Source organism: Cyprinodon tularosa, unplaced genomic scaffold (assembly GCF_016077235.1).
Source record: "Cyprinodon tularosa strain WSP-4 unplaced genomic scaffold, ASM1607723v1 ctg13, whole genome shotgun sequence".
Classification (NCBI taxonomy): Eukaryota; Metazoa; Chordata; class Actinopteri; order Cyprinodontiformes; family Cyprinodontidae; genus Cyprinodon; species Cyprinodon tularosa.
This window is the reverse complement of record NW_024038114.1, coordinates 1,546,571-1,562,850: the sequence shown is the minus strand read 5'-3', so window position 1 is coordinate 1,562,850 and position 16,280 is coordinate 1,546,571. Positions and strand designations below refer to the sequence as shown.

At 38.2% G+C, this 16,280-nt stretch overlaps 2 protein-coding genes and 1 non-coding gene across 4 annotated transcripts; 1 reads left to right on the top strand and 2 right to left on the bottom strand.

The window, feature by feature from the left end:
- Window positions 1-5,762: 5,762 nt before the first annotated feature.
- LOC119778093 lies at window positions 5,763-7,862 on the top strand. Its single transcript, XM_038277190.1, has 3 exons — window positions 5,763-5,885; window positions 5,973-6,423; window positions 6,613-7,862. The coding sequence occupies exons 1-3, from the start codon at window positions 5,768-5,770 to the stop codon at window positions 6,677-6,679; spliced, it is 636 nt and encodes a 211-aa protein (XP_038133118.1). The 5' UTR covers window positions 5,763-5,767; the 3' UTR covers window positions 6,680-7,862.
- Window positions 7,863-9,113: 1,251 nt separating this feature from the next.
- On the bottom strand, window positions 9,114-9,277 carry LOC119778104. The gene has a single exon (XR_005280023.1). It is a non-coding gene; the product is annotated as a U1 spliceosomal RNA (small nuclear RNA).
- Window positions 9,278-11,765: 2,488 nt separating this feature from the next.
- On the bottom strand, window positions 11,766-16,244 carry nelfe (negative elongation factor complex member E). Of its 2 annotated transcripts, none has more exons than XM_038277067.1 (11): window positions 16,097-16,244; window positions 15,791-15,884; window positions 15,440-15,509; window positions 14,355-14,500; window positions 13,653-13,727; window positions 13,478-13,515; window positions 13,113-13,390; window positions 12,752-12,896; window positions 12,588-12,642; window positions 12,098-12,200; window positions 11,766-11,997 (listed from the first exon to the last, which is right to left on the bottom strand). In XM_038277067.1, the coding sequence occupies exons 2-11, from the start codon at window positions 15,863-15,865 to the stop codon at window positions 11,921-11,923; spliced, it is 1,062 nt and encodes a 353-aa protein (XP_038132995.1). In that variant the 5' UTR covers window positions 15,866-15,884; window positions 16,097-16,244; the 3' UTR covers window positions 11,766-11,920. The 2 variants fall into 2 exon arrangements, with proteins under 2 accessions (XP_038132995.1, XP_038132997.1); XM_038277069.1 differs by having other exon boundaries at window positions 15,791-15,887; window positions 16,097-16,157.
- Window positions 16,245-16,280: the final 36 nt, after the last annotated feature.

The following is a 16,280-nucleotide window of genomic DNA, read 5'->3' as shown; positions in this document are numbered from 1 at the left end:
AATAGAAGATTGGAAAAACGTTGCCTGTTCTGATGAGTCTCGATTTCTGCTGCAACATTCGGATGGTAGGGTCAGAATTTGGCGTCTACAACATGAAAGCATGGATCCATCCTGCCTTGTATCAACGGTTCAGGCTGGTGGTGGTGGTGTCATGGTGTGGGGAATATTTTCTTGGCACTCTTTGGGCCCCTTGGTACCAATTGAGCATCGTTGCAACGCCACAGCCTACCTGAGTATTGTTGCTGACCATGTCAATCCCTTTATGACCACAATGTACCCAACTTCTGATGGCTACTTTCAGCAGGATAATGCGCCATGTCATAAAGCTGGAATCATCTCAGACTGGTTTCTTGAACATGACAATGAGTTCACTGTACTCCAATGGCTTCCACAGTCACCAGATCTCAATCCAATAGAGCATCTTTGGGATGTGGTGGAACGGGAGATTCGCATCATGGATGTGCAGCCGACAAATCTGCGGCAACTGTGTGATGCCATCATGTCAATATGGACCAAACTCCCTGAGGAATGCTTCCAGCACCTTGTTGAATCTATGCCACCAAGAATTGAGGCAGTTCTGAAGGCACAAGGGGGTCCAACCCGTTACTAGCATGGGGTACCTAATAAAGTGGCCGGTGAGTGTATTTTCAGCATTCTAGATAAGCACATGTAGGAGATTTCTCTCTTTCTTCTCACAGAATATGCTGAAAATTTCCCACAGATCTCCGGTATCCTGGAGGCAAATATAGATAATTGTATCTATGGACAGAAGGGATTTGAGAACTACACCTTCAAGGAGATGTGGGGACTTTACAGCCAGTATTCTTTGGTTAAAAAAAAAACAGCGAAAATTACAATGAATTAAAAACAAAACAAAAAAAACTTTAGGAACATGGTTTTTTTTTTTTGTTATAACCCAACTCTGTTGTTCTGTTAAAGTAGGGAAGAAGAATCTACTGACATGAGATTTTTTTTTATCTTATGCTCTTCTAGGTAGTAAAGAAGCTGTCTGGTGAAGGGCGGCACTCAGCTGAATGGTTCACCAGCATCGGGAAGGAGCACTCACAGATCGTCTCTTTTGTGCTGACTTGTGAGGAATCCAAGGAGAAGCTGGAGCCAATGTGCAGCGGATTGATGGAGAGTGACAATCTGGCTGGTCAACCTGTCCTGAGCATCCTGTACATGGACCGTGGCTGCTGTCCTATTCACCGTTTTGACCCCACCATCTGCACAGAATCCCACAGCAAATGTGCCACGTTCAAGTCTGCGATTGCAGGGGGAGTTCTGGGCTACAACCGATCCGACCTGGAGCTCCTCATCATGGCCATCAAAGCCAAGGACCCGGTGGCACTCGAGTCTGTGACAGATGAGGAGGTTGTTCGCCTGTACATCACCAGGGATCAACTGAAACATCATGTCCGAAGAGTCACACTCGGAGCGCAGGAGACATTCAGGCTGGTCCACGAGGCCATTGAGGAACTGAAAGGTCCTGCAGGGCTGGATGAGAGTGGGGTTAACCTCTTCAAAACACCTGGTATGAAAACTAAAAAGCAAAATCTGACCAACAAGGCTCAGAATGAGTCAAAATGATCTTCAACTGTATATGTGTCGATGCATATTTACAGAGGCTATTGACGAAATGTGGGCAGCACAGCAGCGACATTCGGAGCGCATCCAGGATCCACCAATTCAATTCAATTCAATTCAGTTTATTTATATAGCGCCAAATTCACAACACGTCATCTCAAGGCACTTTACAGTTCAACCAGATCATACAGTCAAATTGATTCAAAGTTTTCTATCTAAGGAAAACCAGTTGATTGCATTGACTCATTGACTCAAATACAATCCCCCACACTAAGCATGCTTGTAGCGACAGTGGAGAGGAAAAACTCCCTTTTAACAGGAAGAAACCTCCAGCAGAACCAGGCTCAGTGTGAGCGGCCATCTGCCGAGGCCGACTGGGGTTCAAGGAGACAGAAGCAGAGACAAAAAAAGCAGCTGTAAAAGGCGGCCCCGTCCAGGAAACACACAGCCAGGCAGACGAGCTCCGAGCCAGCTCCCATGCCAGAGGACGAAGAGAGCACATCCACTCAGTCACGGTCAGAGAAACAGGACCACACTGGAAAACAGGCCGATCTCCAACATCTATAAACAAGGGTGTTGATGGAAGCAGCACAGCTGATGTTTCTTTCCAGGATGACGTCACAGCCAAACAGGAACAGACGAGGCAAAGCTACTCTGAGGAAAAGCAGAGAGAGCAGAAGGTTAGAGATTGAACTAACAGATTCTGCAGAATAGGAGAACAGAGAGAGAATGAAGCAGAATGATGAAATGGGGGTCCCTATGTCCTCCAAAAGTCTAAGCCTATAGCAGCATAACTATAGAGATAGCTCAGGATAACCTGAGCCACCCTAACTATAAGCTTTATCAAAAAGGAAAGTTTTAAGCCTAGCCTTAAAAGTAGACAGGGTGTCTGCCTCACGGACTAAAACTGGTAGTTGGTTCCACAGGAGAGGAGCCTGATAACTAAAAGATCTGCCTCCCATTCTACTTTTAGAAATTCTAGGAACCACTAGTAAACCTGCAGATTGAGAGCGAAGTGCTCTGTTAGGAACATAAGGAACAATCAGATCTCTGATATAAGATGGAGCTTGGCCGTTTAAGGCTTTATATGTGAAAAGGAGGATTTTAAATTCTATTCTTGATTTGACAGGAAGCCAATGAAGAGAAGCCAGGATAGGCGAGATATGATCTCTCTTTTTAATTTTCATTAGAACTCTGGCTGCAGCATTTTGGATCAGCTGAAGGCTTTTAACTACAGTTTGTGGACTTCCTGATAGTAAAGAATTACAATAGTCCAGCCTTGAAGTAACAAATGCATGGACTAGTTTCTCAGCATCACCCCTGGACAGGAGATTTCTAATTTTTGCAATGTTCCTCAGATGAAAGAAGGAAATTCTAGAAACCTCTTTGATGTGGGATTTAAATGACAGGTCCTGATCAAAAATAACACCAAGATTTTTTACTTTATTATCTGAAATCAGTTTAATCCCATCCAACTGAAGTGATTGGCTAATCAGTTTCTTTTTCAGAGACTCTGGTCCAAAGACTATAACTTCTGTTTTGTCTGCATTCAGAAGCAGAAAGTTAAGAGTCATCCAGGTTTTTATGTCTTCAAGACATGCCTGTAATCTATGTAATGGGTTAGCTTCATCTGGATTTATAGACAGATATAGCTGGGTATCATCAGCATAACAGTGGAAATTAATCCCATGCTGTCTAATAATTCTACCAATTGGGAGCATGTATAAAGTAAAGAGAATTGGTCCTAGCACTGATCCCTGTGGTACTCCACAGGTAACCTTTGAGCGTGTTGAAGATCTATCATTAACATGAACAAACTGAATTCGATCAGATAGATAAGATTTAAACCAGTCTAGTGCTGTTCCTTTAATTCCAACAAAATATTCAAGTCTTTCTAAAAGAATATTATGGTCAACTGTATCAAATGCAGCACTAAGATCCAACAGGACGAGCACAGATACAAGTCCATTATCTGAGGCCATGAGAATATCATTAGTGACTTTCACCAGAGCTGTTTCAGTGCTATGATGAGCTCTAAAGCCAGACTGAAACTCTTCAAAAAGTTCATTATGGTGGAAGTGATCGCAAACTTGTTTGGCAACTACTTTCTCAAGAATTTTGGATAAGAAAGGAAGATTGGATATAGGTCTATAATTGACCAAGTCATCTGGGTCAAGAGACGGTTTCTTAAGCAGAGGTTTAATTACAGCAACCTTAAAAGCTTTAGGTACATATCCCTGTAACAGAGATAGATTAATCACATCTAAAATGGAGGAGGAGATCAAAGGGAATACCTCCTTAAATAACCTGGTTGGAACTGGATCTAACATACAAGTTGAAGGCTTAGATGAAGACAATAATTTTGCTAATTCAGAGAGTTCAACTGGATCAAAGCAGTCTAAACCCGGTTCAGATTCCATGACTACCTCAGGTACAATCGCGGATAGAGGAGTGCTTATGATCTTATTTTTAATAAGATCAATCTTATTTATGAAGAATCCCATAAAATCATTGCTGCTAAGAGCAGGTGGAATGGACGGTTCAACAGAGATATGGCTCTGGGTGAGTTTGGCAACTGTATTAAAAAGAAATCTAGGATTATTCTTATTCTCCTCTATTAATGAGGAGAAGTATGCTGCTCTTGCTTTACAAAGGGTCCTCTTATACAGCAGTAAACCATTTTTCCAGACTAGGAAGGACTCTCGCAGGCCTGTGGAGCGATATTTTCTCTCCAGTTTCCTAGCATTTTGCTTCAAAGTACGCAGCTCTGCATTAAACCAAGGAGCAAGCTTTCTATTTTTAACGGTTTTCATTTTCAAAGGAGCTGCGTTGTCTAAGGCAATACGCAGAGAACTAGCAACCCCATCAACAAAATCATCAACCTGTGAAGGGGAATAAGCTAAGCTTTTGCACTCTGCAGCACTGCTCAGTGACACAGAGGAGAGAGAAAGTGAAGCAGATTCTTTAAAATTTATAACTGCACTATCTGATAAAGATCTACTAAAATTGAACCTTCTTTTGGGGGAGGAGAACTCTGTTAAAGTAATCCTGAAGGTTATTAGAAAGTGGTCAGAGAGGACAGGGTTGTGAGGAAATACTGTTATTTCTTCACATTCTATGCCATATGTCAGCACAAGATCCAAAGTATGAAGATGAGAATGCGTGGTACTATTCACATTTTGAACAAAGCCAATAGTGTCTAAGATAGCATTAAAGGCTGCTCTTAAGCTATCGCCTTCAATGTCAGCATGGATGTTAAAATCTCCCACCATGATGACCCTGTCAGTATTTAATACCAAATCAGAAAGGAACTCTGAAAACTCATCTAAAAATTCAGAGTAAGGACCTGGTGGACGATACAAAGTTACAAAAAGAAGAGGTTTTCTTGCCTTGAAATTTGGATCAGGGAAATTAAGGGTTAAATGTTCAAAAGAGTTGTAGGTATTAATTGTTTTGGGAGTAATCAGTAAGTCAGACTGGAAGATTGTTGCTACTCCTCCTCCTCGCCCAGAACTTCTGGGGATGTGAAAATTTAAATAGCTTGAAGGAGTTGCCTCATTTATGCTCACATAATCCTCTTGCTGCAGCCAGGTTTCTGTAAGGCAAAACAAGTCAATGTGATTATCACAAATCAAGTCATTAACTAGCAGACTTTTAGAGGAAAGAGATCTTATGTTAAACAGACCGCATTTAATTGTTTTAACTTTTTCCCCAATTGGAGTTATTTTGATTTTAATTAGATTATCATGATTTACTCCTTTGGGAATCTTTGCTAATTTATTAGATTTTGGTCGTGGGCAAGACACTGTCTGGATGGAGTAAAGAGTGGGTAACAGTAGAGAAGCTGCAGAGATGTGTGTTAAACTACAACTCTGCTTCCTGGTCTGCACCCTGGGTGGTCAGGGTTTTGGAGGACTAATAAATGTGGCCAGATTCCTAGAAAGAAGAGCTGCACCATCCAAAGTGGGATGGATGCCGTCTCTCCGAATCAGACCAGGCTTTCCCCAAAAGGATTGCCAATTATTAATGTAGCCCACGTTGTTTTCAGGGCACCACCTAGACAACCAGCGGTTGAATGACGACATGCGGCTAAACATGTCATCACTGGTCAGATCAGGGAGGGGACCAGAGAAAATTACGGAGTCCGACATTTTTTTGGCAAACTTACACAGACCAACACATGTACAGGGTGGCTCACACAACGACCATCAACAACATTGACCTGCCATACTACGAATGTGTGCGTGGGAGCAACAACCTGGAGGGATTCCACAAATCGCTGCCAAGCAAAATTCCTGGTATGCAGCAGTAGTGTGAAAAATCTTAGCATGAAGTGATTAATTAAAATGTTCTTAATATTTTCTCCCTGTGGTTTTTATTTTCAGGTCCACACTGTGCAGCACGGCCTTATCAGGTTTACCTGATCAGTGGCAATGCGAGCTGGAACGCAGACCGTCGCTCTCAAGCTGTGTTTGGTGTTAAAGGACAGCGACTCAGCACCTACTCTGAGCCCCTTATGGCTCGCCTCAACAACAACTATCGGCTCCTGTTTGGAGAGCCTGTGGACATAAACTTTCACGCTCCTGCTGATGTCACCTCTGCTGAGCTGCTCCGGCTGGAATACCTCTTCAGCCAGAGTACAGGGGAATCTGCCCCCTTCTCCTTTAAGGACATCATGGTCCTGATCCTGATGAGGAGGTGGTTGAACCTGGGCAACCGGAACCAGACGAGGCTTATGAGAGCGACCCAGAGAACTCTGGTGACATCCTGGTTTCTGCTCCGCCTCACATCATGCTCACCAGTGCAGAGACAGCGAACGTTCAACCTCCAGCCTTTGTAAGTAGCTGTTCAGTAGTTTCCCAATGCCGTTTCTTTTATGCCTGAAGTTCTGTATTCAAACGGCTTTAAATGAGCAAATATGGATGGTTTCATTTGACAAAAGAAGCAGAAGTCAAATTTCATACAACAATGAACAGAATTAAAGCATGAAACGGATCTAACATTTCTGTGTTTCTCTTTGGACAGGAAGATGTCTGTGGTCCCAGCCCCCTTCCTGGGTATCAGCAGCTGGAGAAATTCTGTTCGGTGCTGATCGACGTTGGTCTGACTGACGAAAAGTTGTCGCTCAGCACCCAGCAGAGAAACAGCATCCTGGAGGCGTGGAATGAAGTGGAGGAGCTGGGATCCCTCTGCCAAAAATAAACGTGAAATCAGTTCGGGACTTCATACAGCGGCAGGAGCGGATCCTCAACACAAATGCCACCCTGCAGCCCTCCTCCATCATAAATAAACTGCAGTCCATTTCCTCAGCAGACCTTCCTCCAGCACCTCATCAGCCTGCTGTCCTCCCTATACCAGCCTACCCACAGATAACATATGAGCCCACACCCAGCACAGCAGGAACTAAAATTCTAAAAGGCAGGACCGGTTTAATAATGCCCACCAACCCCCCTTCACAGCAGACTCCACATATTGATAAACCTGTCACCTCAACCATCTCCACACCTTTACCTGGGCCTTCTCCATCTTCCTCCTGCTTCTCTGTAGCCTCCTCCTCCACAGCCTCTGACATGGCAGGCCCCTCCCCGCACCACACTACCGCTGCCCAGCAGGTGATCCCTGATGTCTCTTCAGCTGGCACAGCTAAAGAGCCAAACTGGTCAAAAGCCACGCTGTACAAGCGGAAGTTAAAGGAAGATCTCACAGTAATCGGATTGAAGATGCACAAAGTGGACAAGTTGCCCCTTACAGGGCCATAAAAAATATAAAAAGAAGTCATTCTGCCCAATAAAGATGATGTCATCATCTAAAGGTCTGGATCCCAGAGTATATGACAGTTATGAACATTTTATCTCTGTTGTGGATGAGCTAGAGCACTGACTTTGCAATTAGTTTGCAGTATATTAGTATTTTAATGTATATAGTTTTTATTGTTCAATTTCAAACATGTTTAAAGTAGTATTTATGGTTATTCTTTGTAAATATTTCACAAACCATTTTACTATTACTTTTGTTTATTTTTATACTATTTCAAGCAAATTTACATAGTTCTTTATTGTAAATATTTCCTGACTTATTTAATAGTACGTTCCCTGTATTTATTTACATGCCTTTTATACTTTAAACATATTTTTTGATACTACTTAAAGCTGCTGCCCTGTATATTTCCCTTGTTGTATGCATCAGGCTTTGATGTTTCGTTATGTTATATAATGTTAAAGCTCTGGTAAAGAGTGGAATTGTTTTGAAAACACTGTTTAATAAAGTCATTCATTGATAAAGGAACAGTTTCTGGAATATATGTGTATATATATATATATATATATATATATATATATATATATATATATATATATATATATATATATATATATATATATATATATATATATATATATATATATATAAAACATAACACTTTAACATTGAAACAACAAAAATTCATTTCATTTATAGTCTTTAATAGCAAAATAATGCAGAAGTTTGATTTGGATAACATCATTTTATGTATTGCTCTTATACTACAAGTACATGTGAACGAGGCACATTCTTAGGAAATTGCATGAGGTAATATTTGATAACTTATTAAATATAGAGGAGCAGAGTAACTAGTGAAAAAATGCAAAAGTCTCTGTAGGCCGTCTGATGACAGTCCTGCTGACTATGATCCTCAGTCAAAAACAGAGACCAAACTGTTACAACAGGCAAATTTGAACCACAAGGAATTAAATAAACATTAAAATTTGTTTTAAAATACATAAATGTGTCCTTTCTCCACTGAATTAACAGATTAAAATGTCTCAGACAGGAATCCTCAAACTTAGACCATTATTTTTCCAGAGTGAGTGAGAACTTTCATCTCGGCGACGTAGATGCATGAAAGGATCAGCAGTCAAATCTGTGAAAACACAGAAACCTCAGTCAGTCAAACTATTAGTGGTAGTTTACAGCAAAACCTTTGGGATCTCAAAATCTGCCTCCAATCCTGCAATTTGAAGACATTTCTCTCTTTCAATAGGCTACCTACAATATCCTTTATGATGAAGCAGATCTTTCTATTTAGAGAATTTCTACTTAAACAGGTGTATTAAAATCCCCTAGAATGGATAAAATTAACTATTTTAATAGGCTAAATATTTCACGATGTTCCTATAAAGCTTACCTACATCTTCAACTTAAGCTATAATTCTGAGCATCCTGAATTTGAACAACCCAAACAGCTCATAATTTCTGCTTTGGAACCTGCTGATCATCAACTACATAATTTTCCAGTTGACTCAGAAAGAATGGCAACAAGTGATGCTTCAACATCCAACCAATCACTGATGGGCCCAACTTTCCCACACTACTCATTCAGAAAACTCTAGCCAGGTCAAAATCTAAGTTAGCTGTAGAACAAATTAACTGTAGAACAAAATGCACGTCGGTATGGTTGGTCCACCCATTTGAGAAACATTCGCATACAGAGAGGGGACTATTATAATCCAGGACAGTTTCTCCCCAGTTCTTTCTTATGAACGGGTCACCAGGGCAGAGCGCGAACGCAGTCCCCCTCTACCAGAAGTTATGCAGCTGAGATTCCCACACTTAGGGACTTCACAGGATTAAGTGCAGCTGGAGTACAATGGCTGAGCATCACCCTGGGAGAACCACATTCTTGATCATGGTATCTCCCCTGCTTGGTTAGTATGAGTTACTCAGTTCACACACCGGGAGTCATTTCACACACACACTTCAGTGACTAACGGTAGCAACACACCATTAACTAACAGGACCAGATAATATGAGGTGCCCCCAGGGACATAAATCAGAATTAACTTGCATATACACATATTAAATTACACTCTTCCATATAATATATTTTAAAGATGTTGGTACTGACAAAACTCTTGTGTATACGGTCTTACATTTTTCGTATCTTGGATAGGAAAATAATAGTATTTAAATATTGGAGGAATTTACCAAAACTCGACGCCTAAACAGCGAAATATTCTGTAAATTCTCTTTTGCTACAATAGAAAAATTCTGTAAAATACTTTTATTTCTTAATCAAATGGAATCGATTAAAGGGTTTTCTTTATAAGCAGCTTTATAATTTAAATCTAATCTTAACTCTAATCTTATATTCTAACCTTAAGTGTTGTCTTTATTAGCATTGGACAGAAAACATGACATTAAAAGTGTAAAAACACAAGTCTGTGTTTAATTGATTTATAATGTTTTTAACTGAACAAATCTACTGAAAATAAATGAACTTTTTAATAATAAATTAGACCATTTATTATGAATGTGTATATTTGAGCAACTAAACTGTGTCATATATGTTTCTCTGTGTCTACCTGGCTGGGATCACATGCAGCTTTCTTATTCAACACAAGTTTTTGTCTTAGACACATGAAGGTTCTTGGAGGAACTGTTCTGCATGCAGAAACCCTCCACACTGAATGGAAGAGGAGATGAACATGCATGCCAGACCCTCCCTGCTTTTAGAACAGGTTCCTAAAAGGTTTTGCAAGAGCTGAGAAGAGCGTTTTAATTTTGTTTTCTTTTTGGGAAAATCATTTTAAAATATTTTATAATAGCACCCTGAAGAGGGCAAACAGCATATACCATGGCCTCATATAAAGCTTAATCTGAACCTAACTCATTTTCGATCTCTTTGCAGATGTTTCTAACAATATTTTTCATGTTTTCATTGTCTTTAAAGATAAAAACTTCTATTTCAACTACCTCCTTTCCTTATATTTTATACAAGACCTGCCTCATCTCTTTGGACATCAGGAGTCCATCTCTTCTCTTTAAGTATTTTAAAACTGCACCTGTTTCGAAAAATGCCAAATGTTCTTCTAGTTCTTTGTTGTTAGAAACTTAGATACATATTTAATGGTTAATTAAATAAGTAAGAACTATTAAATTATTTTTGCATTAAGGATAAAAAACTATATTTATTTAATGCATGGATCTTAAGTAATATTTAATAGTTTTTTTTATTATAATTATAATTAAATTAATGTACGATTAGAGATCTTTCCAGTTTTTAATTTATGAAATATGCAGCTCATTTGGCTTTCCATACTTGCTCCTGTCACATTTTAACCCATTTATATATTTTTACTTGTGTGATTTTTTCTTGTGTGACATTTTTAAACTGGACCACAAAATGTTCTCGTCAAAATCTTTCTTAGCTGCTGTCTGACTGTGTTTGAAGGGGCAGATTCAGGTTCTGTATTTTCCCATCTCCACCTGCAGTGCAGCCAGTCTCATGTATATCAGCTTGACAAACTTCAGAAAAACTCTGACAACGGCATAATCAAGAAGGAATGGCTGCTCAGGGTGATTCCCACTACTGCAGTGGATAATCGAAATAAAGTAATAATAGGAAAAGATTTTATGAAACTTAAGAATAAAGCTCTAGTTTCCTTAAAAACATCTTAAAAAAATTATAATAATGCCCATTATTGTCCACCAAAGCATGTTTGTGTCAAATTTCAAACCTTTTTTCATTATATTTTTATTTTATTTTTTTAAGTAGATTTATTGAAAAATAAACGCTACCCTATATGGAATATGACCCTTGTACTTTTACACCCAGGCTTTTAACTAAAAAATAAATATGAAAGAGATGGAAGACTGGAAAAAATGCCATAAAAGATCTAAAAATAGGTAGAATGATAATGAAGAAACAGCATAGATGGTTGGGTGAGGGGTGAAAAATAGGTATCAGATTGACTTAGGATAGATGAATAAACATGAATAGATAGAGGAATAAATTAAAGAATATATGGTGGTATGAATACTGTAGATTGCTGAATGGATTATGAAAAAACAATTGATGAATTCATATATGGATAGATAAGCATATCTTTAACCCTTCATCACTTTCATGCTGTGTAAGAATCCTTGGTTGCCTAAAGTTGCTGCATTTTAACTAATAAAACATAAAGCAGACAAACTTATCTTTAGAATTTCAGCTGTTATCTTGGCAGGTTTAAAAAATATTAACAAAGAAAGAAAACATCTTCACAGATTTTAATCCTAATCTCAAAAAGTTTGATCCACTCATTCATCCATCTAATCATCTCGGCATGTTACAAATACCTATAAGGCCATTATTGTATTGTATTTTCACTTTAATAAATGCTCTGAAAAGAAAAAATAACCAAGCAGAAACCATAGAGTATGCCGCAGTCATTGAGTGACAACATGATTTATTACAATCAACTAGAACAAAACATCTTAATCCACAAGGGAATCTCAAAAAGACAAGCGAAAATATTGTAACAATCCCATAAGACAGGCTAATTGGACTGCAATAGGAAAACCAAAACTTATTTTATCCCAGGAAGTCTTCATTGTAGACCACTTGGTTTCTCTTATCCCTGTAGGAGCCTTTGGTGCTGTTCTGCACAGCTGTAAACATAAATACATAGAGAAAAGATGGTAAATCTTCAGAAACAAGCTCTGTGCGGTTGGTGTCTAAAAGAAAAAACGAGATCAGATCTGGGCTTACCAAGGGAGGCCCAAACCGATTTGCCGGTGGCGGCATCCAGCATAGGCTGCTTCCTGGCGATGCTGACTTTAATGTGAACGTCTCCCACCATGGCTCCATTCAGCTATTGGAGAAAAAACAAAAGGATAAAGGTAACGTGGGGGTTTCTAAAAAAGGCAAAACTGACAGAGAGATAGAAAACAGTTAAACTGGAGACAAAGATTAAAAGTCTCAAAGTCCCATTGTTCTATCTATTTTAAGTATTTTCAGATAAGGAACTTTGAAAAATTATGCCTTTGTAAAACCTGCTAATAATAAAAGACTAAAAATGCAAATCCAGATATAATATAGCTCTAATGTTTAAGAACCTTTTTATGTATGAAAGTTTCACAAAACACAGTTAGTCGCCTAAAACACAAGTGTCCTTTTAAACCAATTAGGAGATGGACTGAGAATAAGTGGAAAATCAGCTAAAGGCTACAAAAACCTATCAAAATATGACCATACCAACCTCAGTTACAGCCTGGTCTGCAGACTCCATCTTCTCAAACGTAATGAATGCACAACTACACAGAGAAAAGAAAAAAAAACACAAACGAGTCTATGACTAAGTAATGATGATAAACAAGTTTGAAGAATATTAGGTGAAAATCAATAGTTTAATAGTTTACATACTTGCGTGGGTTGTCCATAGAGAGGTCAATGATGTTCCCATGCTGGGAGAAGGCAGAGCGCAGGCTGTCCTCCACGAGACCAGAGCCATAAACATAGACAGTATTTCCCTTCCGCAAACCTCTGCGCTCTGGGTACGAGTCTGACCCTAAGAGTTAAAAAAAGGTGCCATTCAGTGAATAAGAACCATGCATTAAAAGTTCATAAATGAGACATACCTCAAATAAAGCGGGTTTTATTTCATGTCAAGCACTTTGTATTGTTTCTGTACAGAATTGTGCTCTAAAATTATACACGCCTTGCCTAAGATGCTAAGACACTAGAATGCAGTAAACCATTCAAAAAGCCTTGAAAGGCAACTTACTTCTGAAAGGGATGTCTCTTTCTCTTTCCCGATCCCTCTCCTGGTCTCTATCTCTGTCTCTGCTTCGATCTCTGTGTCTTTCTCTTTCTCTTTCCCTGTCCCTATCTCTTTCTCGACCTCTATCCCTTTCCCGGTCTCGATCACGATCCCGATCCCTGTCTCTGTCTCTCTCCCACTCCCTGTCCATGTCTCTTTCCCTCTCTCGGTCCATATCATGGCTGGATGACATGCTTCCTCCTTCATCTTCATCCCGGTATCGGTCGCTTGAACTTACAAAACTGCAGGGATGCATTAAAATGTACTGTTAGAACCATAGGGGACACTTAGATGCTAAATTAACTGTATATAGTGGTTTGGATCATTACCTCTCATACAGAGACTTCCTTTGGGCTCTCTTTCCAGACTAGAACAAATGACACAAAGAAACTTCAGAAAAGAGAGCATATAATTCCTCTAAAAATATAAACCCTTGAGAGAAAGCCCTATAAAGATTACAGAACAACGGTTAAACAAAACAAATGGATAATATTCTGTTTATACCTCAGGTTGATCATCATCTGTAGAGAAACTCCTCTGGAAGGGTAAGAAAGCTGGAGCTGGGCCTTTTTCTGGATCCTGATGAAGTTTAAAAATAAAATCAAAATGAGAAAAAATAAAAAGCCAACCAGAAATAACAGTAAATGTGGGATATAATGATGATAATCAACTTTACATGACAATAACATTTGACTTCTGTATTTAACCCAATTTCTTAGGGAGCAATCTGGAGCTAAGGGTCTTGCTCAGGGACCAACAGGCACTGGGATTTGAACTGGGTACTTTCCATATAATATCACCTTAATCAAAACCAATCAATTAGCTGATGACAAGAATATGATACACATGATGGCTCATTTATTATTTAGGCAGTGATAAACTATTAACCCTAACAGATTTAAGGTTTTTTCCGCCCTAAACAGCAACTACTATTGAGTGTTGTACAATCCTTTGCCTTATGAAGCAAAATTATTCTTGATTATACTATTCGGGTTTTTATATACATTTACATTGTTCCACTTGGCAAATTTTGGTTTGGATGGTAAAAAAAACAAAACTTTTTATTTGAAATGCATATTTTCCTTTTACAGAGGTTACTTTGGTCTATTTTTTTTGATGATCTAAAAGTGCTACAAAAAAGGACATTGATAGAAGAAATTTGTAAGGCGAGAACACTTCACTACACTGAATTTAATGACACACTACCTTAAGTTTGATCTCTAGCATTCGAGAACGTTTGAAGCCGGAGTTCTTGGTCTCTGACTTGATGGCGCTGATGGCTCCTGACTTGATGAGCATTTTAGCTTGCTCTGTTGCTGTTGCTGTATCAACAACAGGTTGATCTGACAGCGCTGTAAAAAGAAATAGAAAATAAAGCAGCAAATAAAATAAAAATTGAATAACTGTTTAAATTGAATGATTAAACAAATATTTGTGTATTTTCTTTGTTTTATATCTATGAAAATTAATGATCATACAATCAATGAAATGATTGATTTTTTGTGGTATATTTATGTAAATAATTTAGAGATAAAAGTAAATTATTTGACAAAGTGGTTAAGTAAGTGTTTAAGGCTGATTAGTTCCCCTTCAAACTGGATTAGCAGATATGCTACTGCTATAACATTCCATCATCCCATCATGGTGTCTTGCACTAAACACAGTGTCAGGGGAACTCTCCTCCTTTATTATGCATAATAGGGTGAAGCAATGCATTCTTTATGCACCTGCCAAAACTATACAAGACTGAAAAATCAACATCTAGATTCAGGCGCACTTTTATTATCAATTATGCTCTGGATCCGGTGTAAATTGTACACTACAGAAGTAGCTGGATAATTCTACAATTATTAGAAATTGTAATTAAACAGTTTGACAGAAATGGTCCCTACTTAGTGTGGATAAAATTATTTTTGTAATATTGCATGGTCTGACAAATACAACTATCATTGCAGTTTAAACTATTTATACTAAAAGGTTGAAAAAAAAATGCCTTTTATCGGTTTTGCTAACTGATTAATCTCAAAGAATATAAGATGCAACAAACGTCTTGAATGTCTTCTTAAAAGGACATGACAAACAACGACAAAATCGTAATGATACAAAACAACAGCCATCTAATCAGTTCAAAAGCTTGTGAAAATAATATACATTCATAATTAAACTATTTTCACTAAAAACAACATTGAATACATTTTTTTTGCAAATATTTACAGATGTAGCATTTCTTTTCTCATTATTATTATCATATGTATTAATTAAGGAAACTCCATTCAAACGACTTTACTTACTTCGTTTCAAGCCGCTCTGGTTTGTTTGGTTAGTTGAACTTTGCTTCTTCAAAGCAAGAAGTGCCTTTTTCTAAAATGAAAGAATACAGTACTAATTAGTAGCTGTTGAATGGTGGGGAAACAATGGACCCCTTTAGGAAGTGTCAAATATAACACATTTTAAAACTTTTACACTACACTCTCCCTACAGAGGTCAGAGGATTATTCTACTTATACTGATTTAGAATCTTATACAGCATTTATCAATGATTTTATTCACTGTAGCAAAATTAAATACACACCTGTGTCTTTAATCAACACTTATCGTGCTAACAGATCATCATGACATAAAATAAACCACGACCAGGTTACCTTTTTCTTTAGTTTCGCATACTTCTTCTGTAGAGCCTCCTCTTCCTCCGTCAGTGAGTTGGGAAACAGCACCATGACTGCAACAGCCGCACAACTAATAAGGTAAAAAAAAATAAATAAATAACAGAATGTTTATTTCTCTGCACTGTTAGCCGTTTACATTTACAACTAATTACAACAGGTTAGCCGATTTACAGAGACTGCAAATAGAAAACGAAACACCAAACAGTAAATATATATATATTTACTAATGGAGGCCAAAATATGAAGTTTTGTCTAAAACAGCTATAGCTATTTACTCATCACCTCTTCAAGTCAAGCGAGACAACACCGACGCTAGATTATGACGTAGGCAAATTCTTTATTTAAAAAAAATGAAAACAAAATGAATAAATAAAGACTATAAAACAAAATTTGTCCGTAGATTCAGTACGTATAACGAATTTATTGTATATTTTATTAAAAAAATTATTTAGCCATTTATTCCATC

What these genes read in the sequence shown, in the direction of transcription:
- LOC119778093 (XM_038277190.1), top strand. Translation starts at nt 5,768, where the DNA reads ATGTACAGGGTGGCTCACACAACGACCATCAACAACATTGACCTGCCA. An exon ending in GCTGCCAAGCAAAATTCCTG is followed by an intron (nt 5,886 to 5,972) that starts GTATGCAGCAGT and finishes TTTTATTTTCAG; the next exon opens with GTCCACACTGTGCAGCACGG. An exon ending in ACGTTCAACCTCCAGCCTTT is followed by an intron (nt 6,424 to 6,612) that starts GTAAGTAGCTGT and finishes CTCTTTGGACAG; the next exon opens with GAAGATGTCTGTGGTCCCAG.
- nelfe (XM_038277067.1), bottom strand. Translation starts at nt 15,865, where the DNA reads ATGGTGCTGTTTCCCAACTCACTGACGGAGGAAGAGGAGGCTCTACAG. An exon ending in AGGAAGTCTCTGTATGAGAG is followed by an intron (nt 13,391 to 13,477) that starts GTAATGATCCAA and finishes GCATCCCTGCAG; the next exon opens with TTTTGTAAGTTCAAGCGACC. An exon ending in CAGACCAGGCTGTAACTGAG is followed by an intron (nt 12,201 to 12,587) that starts GTTGGTATGGTC and finishes TTTCTCCAATAG; the next exon opens with CTGAATGGAGCCATGGTGGG.